The sequence below is a fragment of the Anas platyrhynchos genome, chromosome 3 (assembly GCF_047663525.1).
Source record: "Anas platyrhynchos isolate ZD024472 breed Pekin duck chromosome 3, IASCAAS_PekinDuck_T2T, whole genome shotgun sequence".
NCBI lineage: Eukaryota > Metazoa > Chordata > Aves > Anseriformes > Anatidae > Anas > Anas platyrhynchos.
In genome coordinates this window covers 58340101-58361998 of record NC_092589.1, presented here as the reverse complement: position 1 = coordinate 58361998, position 21898 = coordinate 58340101, and the positions used below count along the sequence as shown (strand labels likewise).

At 35.7% G+C, this 21898-nt stretch overlaps 1 protein-coding gene across 10 annotated transcripts in view; it reads left to right on the top strand.

Annotated features, from left to right (window-relative positions):
* Window positions 1-21898, top strand: part of ADGRG6 (adhesion G protein-coupled receptor G6) — a 120955-nt gene that overhangs the window by 74165 nt on the left and 24892 nt on the right. For all 10 annotated transcript variants that reach the window (XM_038176570.2, XM_072035961.1, XM_038176569.2 and 7 more), the window contains 9 exons: window positions 1859-1944; window positions 3260-3312; window positions 3394-3453; window positions 12437-12579; window positions 13290-13404; window positions 15576-15637; window positions 16887-17094; window positions 17557-17722; window positions 20667-20807. In XM_038176570.2, the coding sequence (XP_038032498.2) occupies window positions 1859-1944; window positions 3260-3312; window positions 3394-3453; window positions 12437-12579; window positions 13290-13404; window positions 15576-15637; window positions 16887-17094; window positions 17557-17722; window positions 20667-20807 (1034 nt within the window). The remainder of the gene's footprint in view (window positions 1-1858; window positions 1945-3259; window positions 3313-3393; window positions 3454-12436; window positions 12580-13289; window positions 13405-15575; window positions 15638-16886; window positions 17095-17556; window positions 17723-20666; window positions 20808-21898) is intronic.

The window sequence follows — 21898 nt, the reverse complement described above, 5'->3', positions numbered from 1 at the left end:
CTATAATTATATATATGAGCATATATGAATTTATGAGAATATATATAATGCACAATTTCTACATATGTGTATCTATGCAGCACATATAAGAGTACATTATACATATAAAATTGAATATATGTATATAAGGAATATATACATATAAATCTCCATCTTAATTGTTTTCAATTTGCCCAAAGTCCTTTTCTCTACTTCAAAAGTCAAGACTTAATTTTTATGCTTTAAAAAAAATATATATATATTAAGAAAAAAAAATAATTGAAACTATAATAGCAATAATAAAAAACAAATGGCATTTTTATATTAAACTGCACAACAAATATGCGTGTTTGCTGTTTTAAGGGAGGGGAAAAAGACGATCAATCAAAAATCAAATTCATACTACTCATATTTAAAATTTAATCCCAGCTTACTGAAGAAGGTAACGGGTAAAGCATCTTCCTGCAAGAAACTAATTATTTACTACTTTATTGAAAAATATTTTTAATACTTATCTCAGTGAGACTATTATTAGTTCCATAATGAAGAGAAAAAATACCCAAGCCAGCTCGTGAATAGGATAGTAACCAATATGCTCAATTAAATCAGAAAATACTAAGATTCCTCAGATAATTTTATTTTAAGCTCTTGTAAAATACTTATCTACAAAGTTGTAAAATGATTAAATTTGCTCCACATGTATAAAACTAGAATAAAAGGTTTGGATTTTTGTTTTGTTTTGTTTTGATCTAAACTTAGAAAGAGCAATTTCTTTCCAGTCAAGAGACAAAAAGAGATTTCTGTATAATTGTTTTAATGTCTTGTTCTGTTCAATGTAGTGTCTCTGTAATAGTTACATAAGGTTTATGTAAACGCATGTGTTCTGTGGTCAAGATCCACAACTACATTCGGTCACAGCACTGAAACAAATGATACCACATGTGTGCATACATGTGACCGAATTGATGCAGAAGTTCTTACACCCCCACATGCATCTTGGAATATTTTCTCCATCAAAAGTGGACAGAATTTTTAGTAATGTAATGAAAAAATTTTACCCTATGAAAGGTGAAAGTGGTTAACAGAGAGCATAACTATGAGATTTGGTATTTATTAGATGTGAAATCTTGTGACAAAAATGTTGTCTACCAGCTCATGAGCTTAAAGAGAATTTATATTTGCCTAGTCCTATTTCAAAACAATTTTACTTAATACAAAATTTCTCCATGCCAAGTGTTACACATTTTGAGATTGAAAGATGGTTTGTTCAGCTGCCAGTTTTATAAAGCTAACAGTTTATTTTTTATTTATTTTTTACTATCCCAGACCTGAGAGCAAAGGATAGGCTGTGAAAACATAAACTGGATAGGGCTTCTCCCTCATAATTCTGTTCTCAGTGATCTTGTGACTTTTAATTTATGAGCTTTATCTGTTCTCACAAAGTTTTAAGTCAAATCTACAATGGTTGTTTCTGGATTATATCAATATGACTGTGCCTGTGATTTATCCGTGTTACAGACTTCAGTAATTTTGATTGTTTTAAATTCATGACACTTTCATGATCTTGTTTTTATGTACTCCACTAAAGGTATATGCAGAATACTACTTAAATGTCTTATCTCTGAATTTCCATGTCACATTTCAAGTGTCCCTAAAAATATGGAGAGGGAGGGAATTCTTGTTGATAGGACTAGTGAGAATGGATCCAAGCCTGCAGGGCTTGTTCACTCCAGACTCACATAATATCAAGAACTTGAGGTGTCTGTGCATCTAGGGTTCAGCCCAGTCTTTAGATTCATCATGGAATTAAAGTCTCACATTATTAAAAATGTAATTTTTCTCAGCTTTCTAAAATGATTATGCTGTTTTTAATGGACAGGTGGATTATTCTACAGGATATCTATAACTGTCTTTTGTTTGAACTCCAACTCGGAATCAAAAGTGCATGATATGGTTGCAACATGGGTAAGTTAAGTTTTCTTTCTTACATTGTGGAGTTATTAATTAGGGTCTAATTTGGGCATTTAGTCACTACGTTTTTTTGAAAATTTTGAGGTTTGAAATGTCTCTACTATACCAGCCAGGCATCTTAAGAATTGTAGATACTAGCTGAGATTTTGGAAAGTAGGGGGAAATTGGAATTGTCCACTGAATGACATATATGCCTAAGTTCCTACATTACTACACAGAGCAAAAAATTCATCCCCAAATACTAATGTGGTTTTGAAGTTATACTGTGATAGATATAACAATAAACAGGCCATGTTCATTTGCGTGAGGCAATACACTTTTCTAATTTAGCTCAATATCTTCTGCTTTAGAAATCTTCTCCTATAGGTCAGTCGTTGCAGTTTCTAGTAGCCATAGTTTTTCAGTCCATTTTAGTAGATGTAAGCTCCTTCCTTGGCCCTCTAGAGGACTGTTGAAGTGCCTGCCTCTGAGAATTTCTTCCATATGAATAGAGATATTCTCTGTTCTGTTTTGACAATTCACATAATGGCACTCACAAGTCTGCAAGTTGTCTTTCTACCAACTACTCACATGAAAATGTGATGTCAAAAACATATGGCATTTATTCATTATTCGTCTATAATAAACCTACAGCCTTCCAGCTAAGGAAGAGAAGCCATCCATAAGTTTCCTACGAACCAGAAAGGCAGTCATTTACAACAGCTCTTAGCAGCAGTATCCAGGTGAAGTATGTAGATGCCAGAGCCAAAGATTCTCAAAAGGTGTCATTTGGCCCTGGCAGAGCATGCCACAGTTTCTCCAGAGGGGAAGTCTGAGCAGTCATTGCCAACTCCAAATAAGAAGAAAAGTCTGAAATAAAGGTCATCAAAGGATGTAGACTTTTAGGTGAAAACTGACCCTGAATTCTTGTCAGGATTTGTTTTCTAATCTATTTTTTTAATGACAATTTAAGATGTAGAGGAAGAAAAGGAAAAGTTCCACATCCTGTGCACTCACCTATTCACTGTAATGACCTTGCAGAGATTTAGAGATATCCTTGTCTCAAAAAAACAAAACAAACAAACAAACAAAAAAAAAAAAAAAAAAAAAAAAAACCTAATAAATCAACACACCTAATAAATCTTTCACTACCAATTGTACATCCAATATAACAATCACCTCACTGTCATGGGAGCATGTTCACTTTGCTTTGAAAAATCGAAGGGAATTTCTCAAGGGAAAGAGAGGTGAAATTCTAACTGTTTTAAACAACAAAGAGCCCCTATTAACATCATACCACTCCTGTGATCAATGTTTTCCTGTTTTTCAGCTAAACCAAACTTTCCAGAACTGGAATTACACTGTGTATGTGGTCAATATCAGGTAAATGAAGGAGAAGGATGTTTATACCACATTTCTTTCTGCAAATTAACCGACCCTAATTAATGTTTATGTCCTTGATAGCATCCAACCTGGCTCCGTAAAAGAGGGAGTAAGAGAAAAAAGAAGCATCGGTAACAAAAGGTAACATCTTTAAAGAATTTTTATTGATAGAGTCAACAGCTGGTATTACAAGTGGTATAGTTTTATTGCCTATTATTATATGTTGCTAGTCTAAGTATATGACTGATGGGAAGTTGAGTGCTCTGGGTGTGCTCACAAGCCTCATACTGGTTATCATGTTTGTTTTGGTTTAAACCTACTGAGCTTCTTTGAACCTTAACAGATCATTTTTCAGAGCTCAGGTTTCATCTGCCACAAAACTGAATATACTTATGTGTGTTATGTCACATTCAGCTTTCTTCAGCAGCAGGTTCTGGTACACTGGCACTGCATTTATTCTCTTGAACCAGAGCCTTTTGAGCTAATAGACATCTTACTAGATGCAAAACACTGAAAAATCATGCTAGAATTGAAAGCCAAACTAGTGTGAGTTAAACTATTTACCATATGCTCTCATTTCCTGACTTCTGCTGGGCTTGGAGGCACCAGCATTGGGACAGTCTCAAAGGCAGCCAGAGAAAGATGGGTCACACCCCCTGAAAATTGAGCCTCAGGGGATTTCTTTGAAAGCAGCAGGCTACTCAGGGACAGATGGGCAGGGAGTGACTCTTAGCACCAAATTAAAGAGAGGAAACCAAAACATAATTAGTCTTGTGAGGGAGGGGGAACAAGTGGGTATAGGACATATCTGTTTGCAGTGTAGGCAAAAGTCCTGCAGGCAAGGACTTCAACTGCTCACTCTTGAGATTTGCCAGTTGAGCTTTTTAATTTCATAGATAGACTAGGATTCCCAGTTTACCATGAGGAAGTAACCAATTCTTCCAGTTTTCTACAGAGTTTACCTAAACATTAAAGGATTTGTGAATGGTACTGTCTCCTTCCCACATACTGAAACCAGAAAGACAGCTTTTATTGGCGAAAAAACATTTAGCTGGTATAGTGTAAACCCAGTCTCTAAAAGGGCTATTTTGCTGCTTGAGCTACATTTACAGTAGGGTGTAGTAATGTGGCTGTGATATTTTTTTTTCATATTACCAAATGATACAGTTACGCCAGCAAAACCTTTGAAGTTCATACCATGCTTTAGGTCTTACTAACAATCCAAGGCTGCTGGGGAATGGAAATTTTTTCCCATTCTTATTTCTGAGTCTTTTACAAGACTAGCAGCCCAGCTTGTCAGCATCTGATCTCCCCCAGACTGCACATGTGCTCTCCTCTTATGTCACACTTCTGTCACTCCATCCTGTGCATTTTGTTTCTTCTTCCTGGTGTATTAAAAAAGGTGGTGAAGAGAGAAATATGTAGCACATTAAAACACACAAAGTATGTCAGTTCCATATCTGACCATGTCTGTTGTATATATGTAACATAACAATAATCGCATTCTACTATATCGTTCACCATATGTAGTTTCAGAGGCAAAGGAGTTATGTGTTCTTAACAGGTCATAATTTTTTTTCAGAGAAGGCCTGGGCTAGTGAGAAAGTCAAATACTAGTCTTCTCATGGGCTCTATTGCAATTTGTGTCAAGGCCAGATAGTGCTCTGTCATCATTCTGAATAATTTAGTATAAATACTAATCATGCCACATAAGATAGTACTGTTCTACAAATAATCATGGTCATTGTGCTGTGCATATCTTATTGGAAAATAAAATAAAAATAAAAAATAAAAAAGAGAGAGAGAGAGAGAGCAAGAGAAAGAAAAGTAGAAAAGTTAAGATTCTGCCCAAACTAGTAATTCAGTTCAAGTGAACTCTTTTCTTCTACTTCCACCAGATCATTGCTTTCATGATGCTTTGTTAAGTTTTCCACTTTCTTGGGTTTGTCCTGGGTAAGATCCTAAGGAAATCCTACAACATGACAAAGCAACATTTTGGGGAATAAAAAGTTAGCCGACTGCAAGTTGGAAGTTTTTAATACCTAATGGACATAATGTTTCTTTCTTACTAGTCAGATGATCCACTGAAATGCGATGGCTGAGTTCTTTCATATAACTTGCTTACAGTGTGGTTTCAAACAGTTTTTATTAAATATTCCTATAAATTATTTCCATGAATAGTTGTGCAATGTTTTTCTTATTTCTCTGTTATGGATAGTCAAGAATAAATCTCACAGTTTTAGACACTCCACTATTTCCGTTCATTTTTCCCTTCATATCTTAGACCATTTTTCATCATATTCATCTGAACAGAATTTCACTCCACAGTCAAAACTTCAAACATAACCCCTAAGCATCATAGCCTTAACTTATTTTTTATAATTTACAGCAGTAATCATATTAGATTAACTCACTAAACCTTCTCTCTCATCTTCTCTGAATTTTGCACAAGATCGTAGTCTTCATCTTTCTAGGGTAGTAGCACAATTCTTTAAATAGCTCTTAGAGAAATTTTCCCTCTCTTTACATTAATTCAAATTCTTGTTGTTCAGATCTCATCTTTTTACCTTACCTTTTGGATTAGCATTCAATACAACAGTTTAAGAAAACAACTCAACAAAATTTTTCCCAAGTTTTCTTTCAATTTTACTCAACTTCAACCCTTATTTGCTACACTGCTGTCTTGCCAAGGAAATTCTGTTATCAGTAACCACACCTAGTGAAAGAGGAAGTCATTAGAGAGAATGATTCAGAGGAGAAATAGAAGCTGAAAGTGGGAGGTAGGAAGCTTTTTTTTTTTTTTTCATGGTAAAAATAGGTTTTTTCCAAATGAAATTTTAAATTGTACTGCATTCTAGAGAAGACCAAAACAAAATAATAATATGGAAACAGATTGTTATTCTTTCATTGCTGAGTTATGCACTGCAGAAATCCAAAGTACCGTGTGCTTAGTATGCGTTAATGTACCTGGTGATGAGAGACAGAGTGCCAAGTCCAAAAGTGCACACTATTATCATCATCTTTAACACCATAAGATCTCTGTGTGACATCAGTGTCTCAAGTTAATATTTTGGGAGATCATTAACTATATTAATAGACAGAATTTTGTCACAACTATACTTTAATTTGTGTTTGTGTTTATTTTCTTCCTCTGGTCATGCTGTTTCTGTCTCTTAATGAGAGAGCACCTCTTCAATATAAAGTAGAAAGTAGATCTGAGTAGGATATGTGCATTCCTGTTTGTTTGTCCCCCATGATTTAGCACAAACCTTTGAAAGTGACACCAATTCGTGATTTTTATGTAGATAAATTATAAATGTGTTTGTTTATTTCATTAATTGACACTTTTATGACACTGCAGTGCTGTCTGTCATATCCTTCTGCGACTGCTGCTGCTTTTCTCAGAAGGGTCCTACTGATCCTGGGTGTTGTCAGATGACTAATAATTGGGCTGCCTCAGTAGAAGAATTGGTCTTTATTAAGCAGCTCAGCTCCCCTGCTTCTCCTTCTTTTATTTTGCAAACAGTTTTGAGAATTCAAGTCCCATTTCATTTATAATCTTTACTCCTCTTAATATACAAATAAGTTTATGTTTTCAGTAGCTTCCACTATTCAATTGTCATATTTTTGGCCATAATTTCCCATGTTTAGCTGTTTCCTTTATGTGAAAAACACTAATGTTACTATTGTAAAACAATTCATCCAAATTAAAAATCACAGTGTTAGCAATCAGTTTAAAGACCACTCACTAAACTTAAAAAGAAATCTATTCTCTTAGAAATGAAAATAAAGAGGAAAGCAGGAAATCTGAGGTACACATAGTCCTCCTTTTTGAAGTCCGTGGGAGTTTTGAAAAAAGGGTCAGTAAAGCAGATTCAGGCTCCTGCATGCTGTGTTCTCAGCTGCCATGTTGCTTAATGGAAAGTTCAATGCACTTGGATAAAACTTAAGCTAATTAGATTGTGTAAGAGTTTTAGACAAGAGTTAGCAACATCAGAGCAACATTTGCTGTTCTGGTCTGAAGTCTTTTTATTGAGTAAAGTTAAATGGACAAAGTGTTAGGCTTTAGCATTTTTTGTAACCACTTCATATTATTCATTATGACAGAATAATGCTACTGTTATTATAAATGAAAACATCTGTGATTCCTATTCCTATTTTTAAAAGTCCTCTTGGTTTCTACTGGTGAGGTTTTAGGAACAACTTGGAACTGGCCCACCTCTTCTACCCCTGACTTTAACTTCAGTGTTACCAACTGAACGGGCAGCTTTCTCCACAGCTCCCTGCTGGCATCTTGTATCAGTGACATGTAAAGAAAGCCTTTGTCATAGACAGAAGAGTTCTGGAATTCAACCTGAGTGACTGAAGAATGATTTCTCCTTAGAATTCTGCTGAAGCTGCCTTGTCTTGATTCAGTTTCCACTGACTTTAACTGGGTTTAGTATTGGACTGACATTGTCAGATGCCATTTTTAAGAAAGTAATGGATTGACTTTTTCTGGGGGGGAAAGGGATTTCCTTTGTTATTTTGGAACATAACCAAAAAATTTCTTCTGCCATGACCAGCTGTTGAACCATGAGGGGTTCTATTCTAGCCTTCTCTTTGCCTTCCTGCTACATTCCCTTATAAAGAACAGTCTTCATATCAAATCTTGACATATTTTAAATGCCTTCTGTTGAAAAGCTGTGGCTGTTAGTATTCCTGTACCAGTTCTTCAAGGAGAAGCGTGGCCGAGTCTCAGGGACAGGAGCAGAGACTCCTGCGATCATGTTGCTTGCAGCGGTGTTCTGCTGTTAAAAGGAAAACTTAAGATACCTTTATTCTTAATAGTCCCCAAAATAGCTGTAATTTTTTGTTTTCTGTCCTAAGGTCTCAGATTGTGTATCTTTTCTATAGCATCAGCTTCTTCTGAGAAACAAACATCTTCATCCTTGGCATTGTTTTGAAAGTGTCTCTTATGCCCAGTATTTTTTTTCACTCTCTATTCTGAAAATGGTATCATGTCAAAAAATTATCCACAATATAGATGCTTTTGCAGAATGCTTTTAACTTCTCTATATTTGTGCTGTAGGTTATTTTGTTGCCAGAAATGAGCCCAATATTCCTGACAGGAATGCTTTTCCAGATTCCATTATGGATTTCAGTAGCAGACTTTTCATATTTCTTTCTGTGTCATTCTGCATATTATCTAACATCTCTGCTGCTTGTTTTACATCCTCACTGAGTAACTTATGCAAGAGTCAGCTGTTTTTCTGGCTGTCCAGTTAATGTTCAGAAGTCAGCAGTGTTTACAAGTAACCAGCTGTGTAGGCCTACCTGTGCTGATGATCTTGAATTATACCCACCTATCCCTGGAGGTCTTTAAAAGACGTTAAGATGTAGAGCTTAGGGATATGGTTTAGTGGGGACTGTTAGTGTTAGGTCAGAGGTTGGACTCGATGATCTTGAGGTCTCTTCCAACCTAGAAATTCTGTGATTCTGTGATCTCTTCTTATCTTCAAAGCCAAAATAACAGCAAGATTTGTAAAGAATATAATACCGACTTTTTTTTTTTTTAATATATCTGTGTCATTAGGCAAATTTCCACTTTAATTCAGAGTCCCTGAGAATTTAGGTGCTTTAAAAATTATTTTTTGTACTTTAAATCAAATAACATTAACAATGAAACAAATTAGTAGTGATTTGCTTGAACAATTTGACCACCACAATTAGTTCAGCTCATCTAGCACAACCAAAATAAGAGCAGAAACATGCACTGCTAATTATCAGCCAGGTATCTGCAGGTATGAGTCTGTGCTGTGCAGCTCGCCTGGTTCATTGCTAATCCTTTCTCCAAGCTCCTTGCACTGTGTAGCAGCAAGAGCACAACCCATGTGTAGGCACACTGTCCTGGAATAGCTCTGAGTCACACTGCCCGAGAAGAAAGCTGCCTTTGTGGCAGGCGCCACGGCAGTGCAGGCATCCCCACCATCCCCCGTGCCCCCGGTCTGGGTTCAGCAACAGCAGCCTCCTCTCTCCAAGCCAGCGTAGCTCAGTGGGCCAAGGCAAAGCGAGACAGACACTGGTCTTCCTGGCTTTCCTTGCTCTAGCTGTCACCATTTCACTAAAAGAGAAGAGAGGCATAAATGAGTAGCCCATTTTGTTTACCCACACAGCAGGCCTTTTTTTTTTTTTTTTTTTTTTTTTTTTTGTATTGACAGCAGCAATACTGGCAGTACAAGTTACTGTGGGTGATGTAATTTGTAATTGATTGCTGCTGTGAGAATCCATCTGCTTTCATATGGCACATAACATGGGATGTATGGTTGGCTATATAAAATCCCATGGAAGAAGCACAGCATGCCACTATTGCCTATATTACCATTTATTTAAGCGTGGGCTTGTTTCACAAATTGAGGATTTTGTTCTTCACCATTAAAATGTTTTCTTTTGGGGATCTGAGTGTGACAAAAGTGGAAGGAAGTGCTCAGCTCCATATTGCATCAGCTGTCAAGTTAAAAGGTATTTATTTACTTTGGGAAGCTAGCATGAGTCATTCTGAAAAGTTTATAGAAATTGTTTTCGTCATAAGATGGAACAGGTTTTTATTACATGGTATACTTGACTTGTGCTCTACAAGTTTCTCAAAAAAAAAAAAAAAAAAACAACAACAAAAAATAACAGAATGGTTTAACAGATTATTTTTATGAGTTCTTCATAATCAATGCTTTTCCCCACAACTGTTCGAGATAACTGTAACCAGTCCTATCTCATCTATCATTATCCCTATAATTGTTCAAGATAAAGGTAACCAGTCCTACCACATCTATCATTATCCCTTCTGTTTTGTTGCCTTTCTCCCTCTGAGCAGTTACGGGTACTAAATATCATTTTAGTTTGCTGTGAGTACTGCAATAAGCAGCATCGTAGTAGCAGTGACTGCTCACTTATGACTTCTGCTTTGCAGCCAAAGTGCTGAGGTAGGGAGTGGCATCAGTATATTAAGTTTTCCTCTTCTGAAGTAAAGGGAATACATGATTGAAGCCAGAATCTTTTAGGAAAGATGATTAAGTGCCAGGAGACTCTGGGGCTAAAGTACTGGAGGGCTGAAAGTGCTGGCAAATCTCTAGGCAATTTCCATACTTCTGCTAAAAATAAATGTTATAATAAACTGGAGCCTCGTAATATATCTGAGGTATACAGCAAGAGCCTGCTAATGCACATCCACCCTGCTGTTGTTATTGCTGTGTGTTAACTACTCCACTGAGACCAAAGGAATGTTAGAAGGAACTTCATGTATCTGAGAGCAGGTCAGGAGCAACCTGGCCAGGGATAGCTGGAATTTCCCTGCTAAAATACATCTCTAGGTAAAAAAGCCAAGACAGCAGGTAACTCATAGTCACATTTTTATCTTCTCCTTCAGCAACAAGTTAAAAATCAAACAGATATGACAAGAAAGAAGGAAAGGGTACTGATGCTCAAAAGAAAACAAAACTGCCAAACAATGACATGTACATTTCTTTACTTAGGGGTCACATCTGCAACAGTGAAATGTGTGGAGTATTTAGTTCACATTCATGATTTATGAAGGCTTTATGAAGCTTGTTTTTTTGTTGTTGCTTTTGTTTTTCCCTAGACTGGGAGCTTGTTTTCTAATATCAGTTCTTTTAATGCTGTTTCACTAGTAAGAATACTTCAGAATTACTGGTTGGAGGTATGTACTTTTCAACACTGTCTCTGACAGCAAGAGGGTTTAATCCATCATCTAACAGCAACATCTGTATGAAAAGCTGTAGTTTTATACTGCACCACACTAGGCACCTCCAGAAAATGCAAATGTTGGGGGTGGCTCTCTGGAAGATTTTCAGAAATGAAGCACCAGTCTCTATAGGAGGGGGTTCCTGAAATCCCTACCAGTCCATGCCCATACAGCACCCTGAAGATTTTGTTTCCTATCCTTCTTCAAGCAGGCCACCAGACCCTTTTGCTCACTGCTGCTTCCTTGCAATGGGGGGTCCCCACTGAAAGCAGCTTTGTTTGGTGTGTGCCCTGCTCACTGCATGTGTGCTGGCAGTACTGACACTTCCCAAGCTGCCAGGAACTGCTCGTACACCAGGAAGGTCTGTCTTCATTCAGGCTGCTGGGCATCCACAGGCTAAGATGAAGACAGCCTAAAGAAGGCTTACTTTTTCCTTTTTTCCACATTTTTGCTCCCGTGGAGATCCAATGTTCCATGCTTCAGTGGCGTCACCTCCTACTAGACAGAGCCAAGCAATCCTCTTGGGTACCAACATATTCTGTTCTCCAACATGTGTTTTCTGTGTCCCCAGAGGAAATTTTTCAGCCTTCCACTCTCAGCTTCTTTCCTGTGTCCTGTTAGAACTGCTTTTCTTGTTCATTATTTCCCTTCCAGAGAAACTATGTTTTTGGACAAGGGTGGAGACTGTTTTATTTCTCTCACAGGAAAGAGACTTGGGCACTTTGAACTACTTCTTATGCCCAAGAAAGTAGCAGTGGGCTACAGTACAAAACAACTATTACTGCTCAACCTTGAATTAGTCATCTGAGTAACTAGACTTTTCTAATTAGAACTAAAAGTTTCAGAAGTGTGTTAGGGTGTTTCTCATGCCATCAAAATTTGGGCATCTAAATATTAAGCATCTGTTCTTTATTAGTCTTCTAGCCTTCTTCTGTAGACATTAGAGAGATAGTCCCTCCAGAGGATGACTTGTCCCATCCTGACAAGTTTTCTGAACTGGGAAGAATCAGCTTTTAAGTTCCTAAGCAACCTAAATTGTTTTAATTTAATTTGGAGCCATTTATAACTGGGCATTGGACACTCACAATTAAGAATATGTTTTGCTTTCATCTTTTAATAAATTTTACAGTAATCTAAATCTTCTGAAAATATTTCTTAGCTCTTTTGATGAGCTGCTTCTTTAATGGTAACTGGAGGATTGCATTTCCCAGCCATAAATTCTGTTTGTGTCCCTGAACATACAAAAATAATGATTTACAGATAATGAACAACATTGTCTTGGTGATAGTTACATACTGAGAAAACCAGAGTCTGTCAGATATTTTTAATTCCCCACCTTTGGGCTCTTCTGTTCTGACTCAAACATTTGGACAATTTTCCCTGCAGTTTTGAGGTTTTGGCTCTTCTGGTTTATAATTCTACCAACAACATTAACTTAGAAGAAGAAGAGATCCGACAGAAGCTCATAAGTAATAATAATTCCATACCAGGGGAATATAAACTTCAGACCGTGGAAGTTGATCCAGTGGGTAAGTAGTTTTCAGCTTTGTTACACAACAGATTTCATTTGCTTGTCCAAAAATAAGTATATTCTGTGTCAAAATAATAACGTATTTCCAAATGGTATGGCTATATCAGATTTGGAATTGTCCCTTTAAGCCTCATTGAACCACTCATCTCAGAGAACCATCCTCAAGATATCTCATTTTGAAACAAATATAGATTTACTATTTGTCCAGATTGCTTCAGTCAGTGTTTTGCCATCTGGTTGGGACAATTTCTGCCAGTTGCTTTGGTAGTTTGGTGATAAAGAAGTGTGATATACAGCCAGAGATATTCTGGACCTCCAAGGCCCCTCATGCCCACTCCTCAACCCTTTTTGTTTGTGCTTCTGCCAACTGCTGTCCTTAATGAAAATTTATAAATTTCCTTCTAGCTCTTGCGTATCACCCATCTTTTCCCATTCATTTTCCAGTCAGAGATTGCCCTTCCTTTGGAAGGGAGGAGGGTGAGGCTGGCGGAATGAAAGTGGATGCAGCGTGCTCATTCTGGGCTTTTCCTTCAGCAACAGCAGTATATTTTGTCCCCAGTTGTGAACCCTTCCCTTACCACCACTTTATAGATAACATCAAAGCATTTCATTTGAAGACGTGTGTGCTGCAGAACAGCTGAGAACAAGAAATGGAAGATGTCATATGAGGAAATTTGTAATTAACCCAGATATATTTTTATTTTACAGAAAAATGTTTAGCTGAAGAAAACCCTCCAAACTATTTTTGGCCAGATACTAGACCAACTGTGACTAACTTTACATTTTGCCATGGGAGCTCAGTTCAGATTGCATCAAGAACCTGGTAGGTGGTCAAACACCACAGAAACTAAGAGCTTCAGCTGCAGCTTCCTGGTTATGTTAAACTACATTCTCTGTAATGGATGCCACTAACTGATATCATATTTCAGGAGAAGGATTTTCATGTTGTGAGGGATCATGTGTGTACAGTAAGGACATGTACGTCATTAGTGGAAAAAAAAATAAAAAATAAAAGTCATCTACCACTTCTGTAGGGTATATTGAGAGTCATGATTAATATATGATCAAAGTGACTATAAAAGTAGTAATTTCTTGCAGAGCTGCCTTCTTCAAGTCATGATGTTTATGTTGCCAAAATCAAACATCTGCTACCACTCCACTACTACTGTCTAACTTGTATAAGAAATTTTCAACAAAACTCTATGTAGATGAGGCATGCATTTAGTTTAAACAAGAACTTCTCTTCCAGATACAAGAAAGAAAAAGAAATCCTTTGACACAAGAATTTTATTAGTAGTTGGTCATAACTGAAGGTGGTGTTAGTCTAACACTTAAAGATTTGGACTTGTGTTTTTAAGGTTTAAAGTTTAGGATAATTTTCTCCTAATGTAAGCTTTCATTGTGAACATCTACAAACGATTGGTTTGTACATGTTTAGGCTTAGGATAAAACATCTTTAGGTTTAGGTTTAGGATAATTTTCTCCTAATGTAAGCTTTCTTTGTGAGCATCTACAAATGATTTAAATGCTGTATCTCCACTTCCCATTTGTAAAATGGGAATATTATTACTTCCTTTGATATATTACTAAAACAATACAACTTTGATCTCCTTTGAGTGCCTTGAACATGGCAATGATGCAATATTAATTAATCTCTTCAGTATTTAGGATGATCACAATTAAATGCAACACAGTAGTCTCATCCACCCACATTACATCTGGAACATGTTCTGAGAAGACCAGAATTTTTACTTTTTGCAAACAATATGGCAACATGGATATGAATCGGCTTTGAGGTTTTGTGCCAAACAGGAAAGCAACTAGCAATTACATTTAACTAACTCACTTCCTCAGTTTCTTAATCTTACACAAGAACTGCTAGATCCTGATTGACCAAAGTTTGCTGTAAAGTAAGTAGTGTAGGGGTCAAACTGTTTTTATGTCAGAGCCTCAGAAACATTAAAAATTAAGGCTTCTGGCCTTTGCTGCCCCAGTGTTGCTTATCTTTATTGTTCATTTGTGGTATAAACAATACCATTGATAGTTTGTGTGCAGCACTTTTTTAAAAAGAAAACTACTGTGCTCTGCACTGTGATATGCTTTCCATGCCTCTGCCTCCACTAGCTTTTGCCAATATGGAGCACAAGTATGGTGTGTTTTTTTCTGAGAAAAAAAAAAGAAAAAAGAAAAAAAGGAAGCTGTACCAATGGTGTCTTCTAGCCCTGTGCTTCCCTGAGAAGATAGTATGCTATTACAATAAAGGTGATCAACCAAGGAATATCTTTATTCTCTTATGTGTTACCAAGGATAACTTTTTTCCTTTCTCCATCCTACCTTTGCCATAGGCATAGGTGGCGTGATTGTCCAAAAAGAAAACCTAGGGAAAAATGATTAATTTTGGAGCCATATCTGGGTATTTTTCTACGGTAAAGTTTTATAGAAAAAGCATTCTGAAAAAAATATGTTGTCTCTTTATGTCTGCCACTCACTTTGGACCTGAACCTGGTGATGACCTTCTCTGGTTTTCACAGGTAGCATAAGTTTCTATCTGCTCATAGCTCCTGTTCATGTTCTTCTGAGAGCTATTACCACTTGCTGTTGACCTGATCAAAGCTATTTATATCAAAGAAAAAATATAGAAATAACATCTGATTAGGCCACAATAGGGACATAATAGTTTGTTTCAACACTTGGGTCTTTTCTGAAATAGAAGACCAGAATGATGCAGTCAGTTTACCAAGTCAGCATAGGCAGCATAGGAATCAGATGGGAATCTGTCCAAAAGAACTGTTACATGTGTATGTTTTTTTTTTTTCTTCTCAGCACTGTCACTTAACAAGTCACATATTTCCACTGTCTAGCATACATATTTCATTTCAGCTGGGGCTGTGTTGCTAGGAAATTTGTGAATAGAGAGTATTGTACCACAATGACACCTACAAAACAATTACAAAACATTTACATAATGTTGCTATTGTCATTTTTCTTCTTTAGCTATTTGGGTCTGCAGAATTATACATCATACTGGGGCCAACCAGATCTTAGAAATTGCACAGGTAAGTGTACGCATATTAATCTTTGGCTAAAATACTAGTTTTGTGTTCTTTGTTTTCTAGCTAGCATAAGGAAGTTACACTAAGGACTATCTTCCCCATCTATGCTAAATCTTTTTAAAAAATCAGTGCAAAGTGTTTAAGCTCTAGGGAAGTGCACCAAATTGATTCCAGCCCATCAATGCAAAGCTCTGGATATCAATTAATGAAATAAATCAAACTCTTCAGGTAATTTAAGCAAGAATGGATGGTTGCCCTGATTTGATATTTAGATTCAGAAATTCTTTTAAAAAATTCCAGTGCCCATATGGAATGACATTCCAATGGAACGTCTTTTTCATAGACTCATTCTTTTCTGTGAACTTATGATCAGACATTTTCAAATTTATTCTCCATTTGAAAAATACCCTTTGATGTCATTCTGGCACTTAAAGGAATAATAAAATAAACAGAGAACCCTATTGACCTATGGCCCCCTATTTTAGTGCCAGAGTTAGAGAGGAGAGAGATACTCTCAAAGGTAATTCAAAGCTCAAATAAGCTGCTGTTCTGCATTGCTTTCTTGGAGAAGACTCTTTTTCCTTCTCCACTGGTAGAGATTTGTGGGGAGCCTGGCTACCTAGTTTAGTTGATTGTGATGAGTACTTACAGTCAGGCTATATGAAAATATTTTTTACTGTAGAATGAACATTCTACGGTAAATGTAGCTAAAGCCACATTATAAAATACAACATTAAAAGCAACAACAACAAAAACACAGAGGCTGATGGTCTTTCCAAATCTTATTTGTGATTATCGCATAAATATTTTGAAGTTGCACAATATTACTATTTACATTATTTTTCTAGTGTCACCAAACATAGTTTAAAAAGCGGTTTACACTAATGATTTGCCACAGGACACAATTTCAAACTTTCCTGAACAGGAAGGTTCTTCTGCTTAAATTTGCTTGTGTATTGTGCTTGCCAGCTCTCTGATTAAGAGTTCAGACATATGAAGGAACCAGTAACATTCATAATGGGGTCAGACTTTCTCCCCTAAGTTTAAAAGAGTGAATATTTTGTAAGTAATAGTGACTTTGGGATACATTTGTTCCTCTTCAATAGGGGAACAGAAGTTGTTTTTCTCATTAAGAAAAAAAAAAAAAAAAAAAAAAAAGGATAGAGGATAAGGAGAGAAATTTTTATATATATATATATTCCTTGCTTTCCTTTTTTTCTCATTTTGATTCATGTTATGTGTACACTTACAGAAAATGCAGCTGATATTGCCAATCAGCTTCTGAATCTCACTGGTGAAGGGCAGCAATTAACCTCAGACAAAGTAAATGATGTTGTCCAGAAGCTCAAAAAAATTGTGAATGATGAAGAAATTGATGAATCTCTGGGTTCTACTGTGGTGACAATTTTTTCCAATATTCTAAATAGTTCAGACAGTGTATTGGCAGCATCATCATCAGAGTAAGTATTTCTGTGTTTCAGAGAAGTTTTCAAGAGCAACTTCTTTATATATATATAGAATTGCAGTAAAGAAAACTTTTTTTATTTCTATGAAAAAAAAAAAGAAATCCAAATGATAAAAACAGATATTTCTTCTTGTGCTAAAATTAACGTGCATAACAAAAATATGGAAAAGAAGTCTGCTGATGAATGACACAGCACAGATTTACATATTGCTGGAAGATTATTTCAGGACCAGTGATATGTAGTTGGATACTTTCTGTCAATCAAAACCTTTTGTGTTCAACAGACATAAATTTACAACCCAACAGTCTCCTTGCAAATATAAAGGTGGGTGACAGATACACAGAGGACAGCCTTAAGGTGGAGAGCATACATAAAGAGCACACATGACCATTGTTTTATTATCATTTTTTATTCAATTTTATTCAATTTTAAAAATAATTTTATTTCTGTTTTTAGAGCTCTAAAAACTATTGATGCCTTAGCTTTAAAAATTCAGTTCACCGGACCATCCATGAGTATTTCAACACGAAACCTCGCACTTGGAGTGTCTGCTATAAACTCATCTTCATTCAAAGGTTCTACTTTCAGTGTCAGTTCACAGAATAATGCATCTGATTTCCAGGTATGGTATGAGCAGTTTGAATATGAAATGTGCCAAGGATGTTTACAGTGATTAATATAAATACAATCATCCAAGCAGATTAATGCAGTACATCTTTGAGTGGCTGGAAACACAGGTGAACGTACACAATCCATAGAGATGAAAAATAATTTGCTTGCAAATCCAGAATAGATTTTATCTTTTCCAATTAAAAGGGAAAATAATCTTTAACAGTCTAATGTATTACCCATTGTACAGTGAAAACACCATTAATGAGTTTCATGTTTAGAATAATACAGATATCTACATGTAGCTTCCTGCAGGTATAACACGTGTTCAACAGTATAGTGTAAACACCTACTTCAAAGGCCTAAAGACAATCATTCATCCACATGTAGGTTCATAGACTTGTGCCATTTGGGAAGTCCAAGGGTGTTCAAGACACTCACATGGAGCTTGACCAATCAGCTCCAAAAATCAAAGGACAGGTCTTCAGTGCTACTTTATCTAGACATTAAGTTAGATATTTGCCATGACCTCAAGATATTTTTTCATCTTTATTCACAAATGAAAATGCACAAACATCTAACAGCTATGAAATAACATTCAAGATATACATGAGCATCTGCCGGGATTTTTCTAAAGGTTCTGTGGAAATCTGTAGTAATGAGCTGCCTGGACTTTTTAAAACAATTTCAGGACATGCCTGTTTGCATCTAAAGAACATAAGTACTTTAAAAAATTTAGTCCAATGTATTTTTCATAGTTATATAAGTCTATGATAGGGGTAATGTAATCACAAACTCCCTTTCTGTGAAAAATACAGAAAATACTAAATGGGGAAAAAACAAACAAACAAACAAAAACACCTATAATTAGGGCCAGAGGGCCCAAATCTGAATTGAGAGAAAACATGGCATTATGATATTGGTAAAAGAATAATCACTAGAGTATAAGTATCTAATAGACCAAATTTATTCCTGTAGCAAATTGGCAAAACAACAATCCTATCCTAATTTTATAAAGTACGTTTTACTATAAAAATAAATAAATTAATTAATTAATAAAGACATTGTTTAATAGTAGTAGTACTACTATAGGCTATCAGTCTTTTATTTGCTATGTAGATTTGGAATTAAAGTCAATCGCTGGTTTAAATAGATGCAAATGGATTTAATTTACATGTATGAGTTTTCTCATATTTATATTCATAGAAGTTTAGGCTAAACTTTCTTTGAATCAATTTTATTTGAATTGCTTGCTGATTTTAAATCTACTTTTGTTTAGTTCTCATATTAATGAAGCTCAATAAGTGATTGTTCTTTGATTGTTATCAAAGGAACAATTCTCCTCTAGATTTCATTCTGTATTTATGGAAAGAGGGAAGGAAAAATTCTGAAATGAGGTTTGGGATGTTCGCACATATAATAAGAATTACCATCTGTGTCTTGAGGACATCCAGGAATTTTCTTGCCCTGGAATCATTTATTACAACACTGTCTAAAATAATCATAAAATCCAAATTCCATCAAATTATTTATAATGTTCCTATTGGAATATGAATTTGTTCTCAGACTTTTACATTTCCAGCAACTGATTGAGAACTCTTAGCATCTTAGATGACTTTTCTACTAGTAAAGTCAGCAGCAGCTGTGGTCACAAATTGTATTTTCCATGCATATCAGGAAAGACACTTGCTATCCTTGCTGTAGGGAGATTCCTTTGTGAAAGCCCAGTCTTTTCACCAGTGATGTGATGACCAGGCTCATCAGGGATCATTAAACTCTTCAAACTGTATGTCAGAGTGTTTCCAGATTTTCTTTCATAGATATCAAGCAAATGTATCCATGGCAATTTGGAAAGATTCTATTTTAGTCCCTTGTGTCTTTATGTTTCTTGCCAAAACTTTGGCTGAGTTAGCTTTTAGTGATTCATATTATTAAATCGTTCCTGTAATACATCCACACTTCTTCATAGAAGCCTCTTCCACTTCATTTGCAGACAGTACCTATTGGGACATCTTTATCACATGCGCACTTTCTGTTTAATGTGGCAGAATTATACCTTGAAAACCTTTTATTCAAGTGCTTTTAGCTTTGTTAGGAGATACTTATGAACTACTAGTTATTAATTTCCAGTGGTGCCTGTTCATCACAGTAAGTCGGTGAAAAATTTAAATTTAGAATTTAAATAAATCAGTAGCCTATAACTTGTAACTTTCTCTTAGCTAATGTGAGAGGCATAAATAACAGTTGCCTCAGAAGTAAGGAGTGTGAATTTCCTATCTTGCAGTAAAATTATTGAACACTTTTATAATATATTAGGTGGCTTACTCTTCTACCTTTGATGAATAGGGTGGCACACCTTGAGTTTGCCATGGTGTAAGTGTATGCAGTCAGAGAATTGCTTTGTGAAAGCTAATGAAATATGAGTTTGCATAGATGTAGAGAGGTGACACTACTTACTTAAAAGTCTCCCTCTTTTAACAGAGAAACTAGACAAGTTAATAAGAAAATTAATTCAGATGTTCAAATCAAGACAAAAAAAAAGTACAACTCAAGAAAGAAGGATTCAGAGCATATTTTCCTTTTCTCAACATTGTTTGGTATAAGGGAATGTATTCTGACAGTTACTGAAAATTATTTATGTCTGCCATTATTGCCATATCAGTATTTCCAAATCATCTTTATAGCAGTGGAGGAGGGTTTTTTTTTATTTGTTTTATTTACTAATTTTGTGCAGCAGAATATTAATCTCATACTGCGAGAGTAGAAAAAAAAAATCCTAAGCCTTTTTTTTTTTTTGGTTGAATTATTTCTTGCATAAGTACGGGTAAAATTAATGTTAACAGTTCTAGTCCAATGGTTTAGATATTGTCAAGAAGGGTTTGAACCCAGCTGTTCACAGTAGATGGCTTACTTTTTGTTTGAATATGTTCTTTTCTTGTGCTGTTTTTATTTAACAGATAGACTTTGACAAGGACCAGACAAATGCCTTTGCTTCTGTTGTTCTGCCACCAAGTTTATTGAAGAATTTAAGTCAAGATGACTTTGAAATTATATCGAGGGCTCAATTTACTTTCTTCAATAAGAATGGCCTTTTTCAGGTAAACTTTAATGAGTTTGAAGTAGCTTCAGCTACGATGAGTCAAAGGCAGCTGCCAAATGTTTCCTGTAATGTAATTTCACAGCATTTCATGAGTTACAGGAATGAGCTGGTGATAGCAAATGTAGGCATTAGGGCATTAGGGATATCATAGTGACAAAATAGCCATAGCATCCACATTGAATTAGAGTGAGCAATTTGAGTGCACATTCTAGTCACATGTGAGATAAACTTTTTTAAAAGTAATCAACAGCAAGCTATATCCAAGCTGATTATAATCAGTGTAAAGTAGCAAAACCTTTTAAAGGGCACATCTTCCATAGCAATGCATTGATATAGGTGCTTGATGTTCAGTGGAGTTGGGTTCTTTTATATCAGCTGGGAATTTGGTGTGTAATACAGCTAAATATTCTTTCTTTCTCTTTTCATTGAAAGAGTTTATTGACAGTCATGTCCAATGGCCTACTTATATCCAGTTTGAAACTCTGGGCTGCTGGTCACTGTCCAGAGAACATTTGTTTTCTATACATACTGTTCTTTTCATGTGTTCTCATAAGCACACCATTTTTTAATGTTACCCAAATGTATTTAAAGACAACCTGGTTATCCTGGTTATGGAATAAGGACAGCAGTATTTGTGTCTGAAAACAGAAGGGATACAGGTGGATTTGCTATTTTTCTCCTTTGGGTCCCATCACCTGGTAATTATAAATACTTCCTGCATGGTTAATATCAAAAAAAAAAAAAAAAAAAAAAAAAAAAGAGGAAGAGTTTCACAGCTTGAAAAAAAAAAAAAGTTCATTTATAGGGAAACACTGTTTCATAGTGAACTGTAGGCTAAGCCTCAGAAGGCTTCAGTTTGTTTTCCCATTAGTATTTTAAATGACCTTTGGCTCTTGTACATCCGGAGAACTCTGTAGTATTGTATTGTCCCTATATTATCATTTCTATTGGCAGTGTATCCAGATTCTTAAGATAATCTAGGTAAGAAAATACTCATGGCCCTCAGTTGCCTTCTAAAATACACCCTAAAGTATCTTTAACTATTTAAAATAGTATTCTTTTTAAGGCCACTTTTAAGAAAAACAGGAT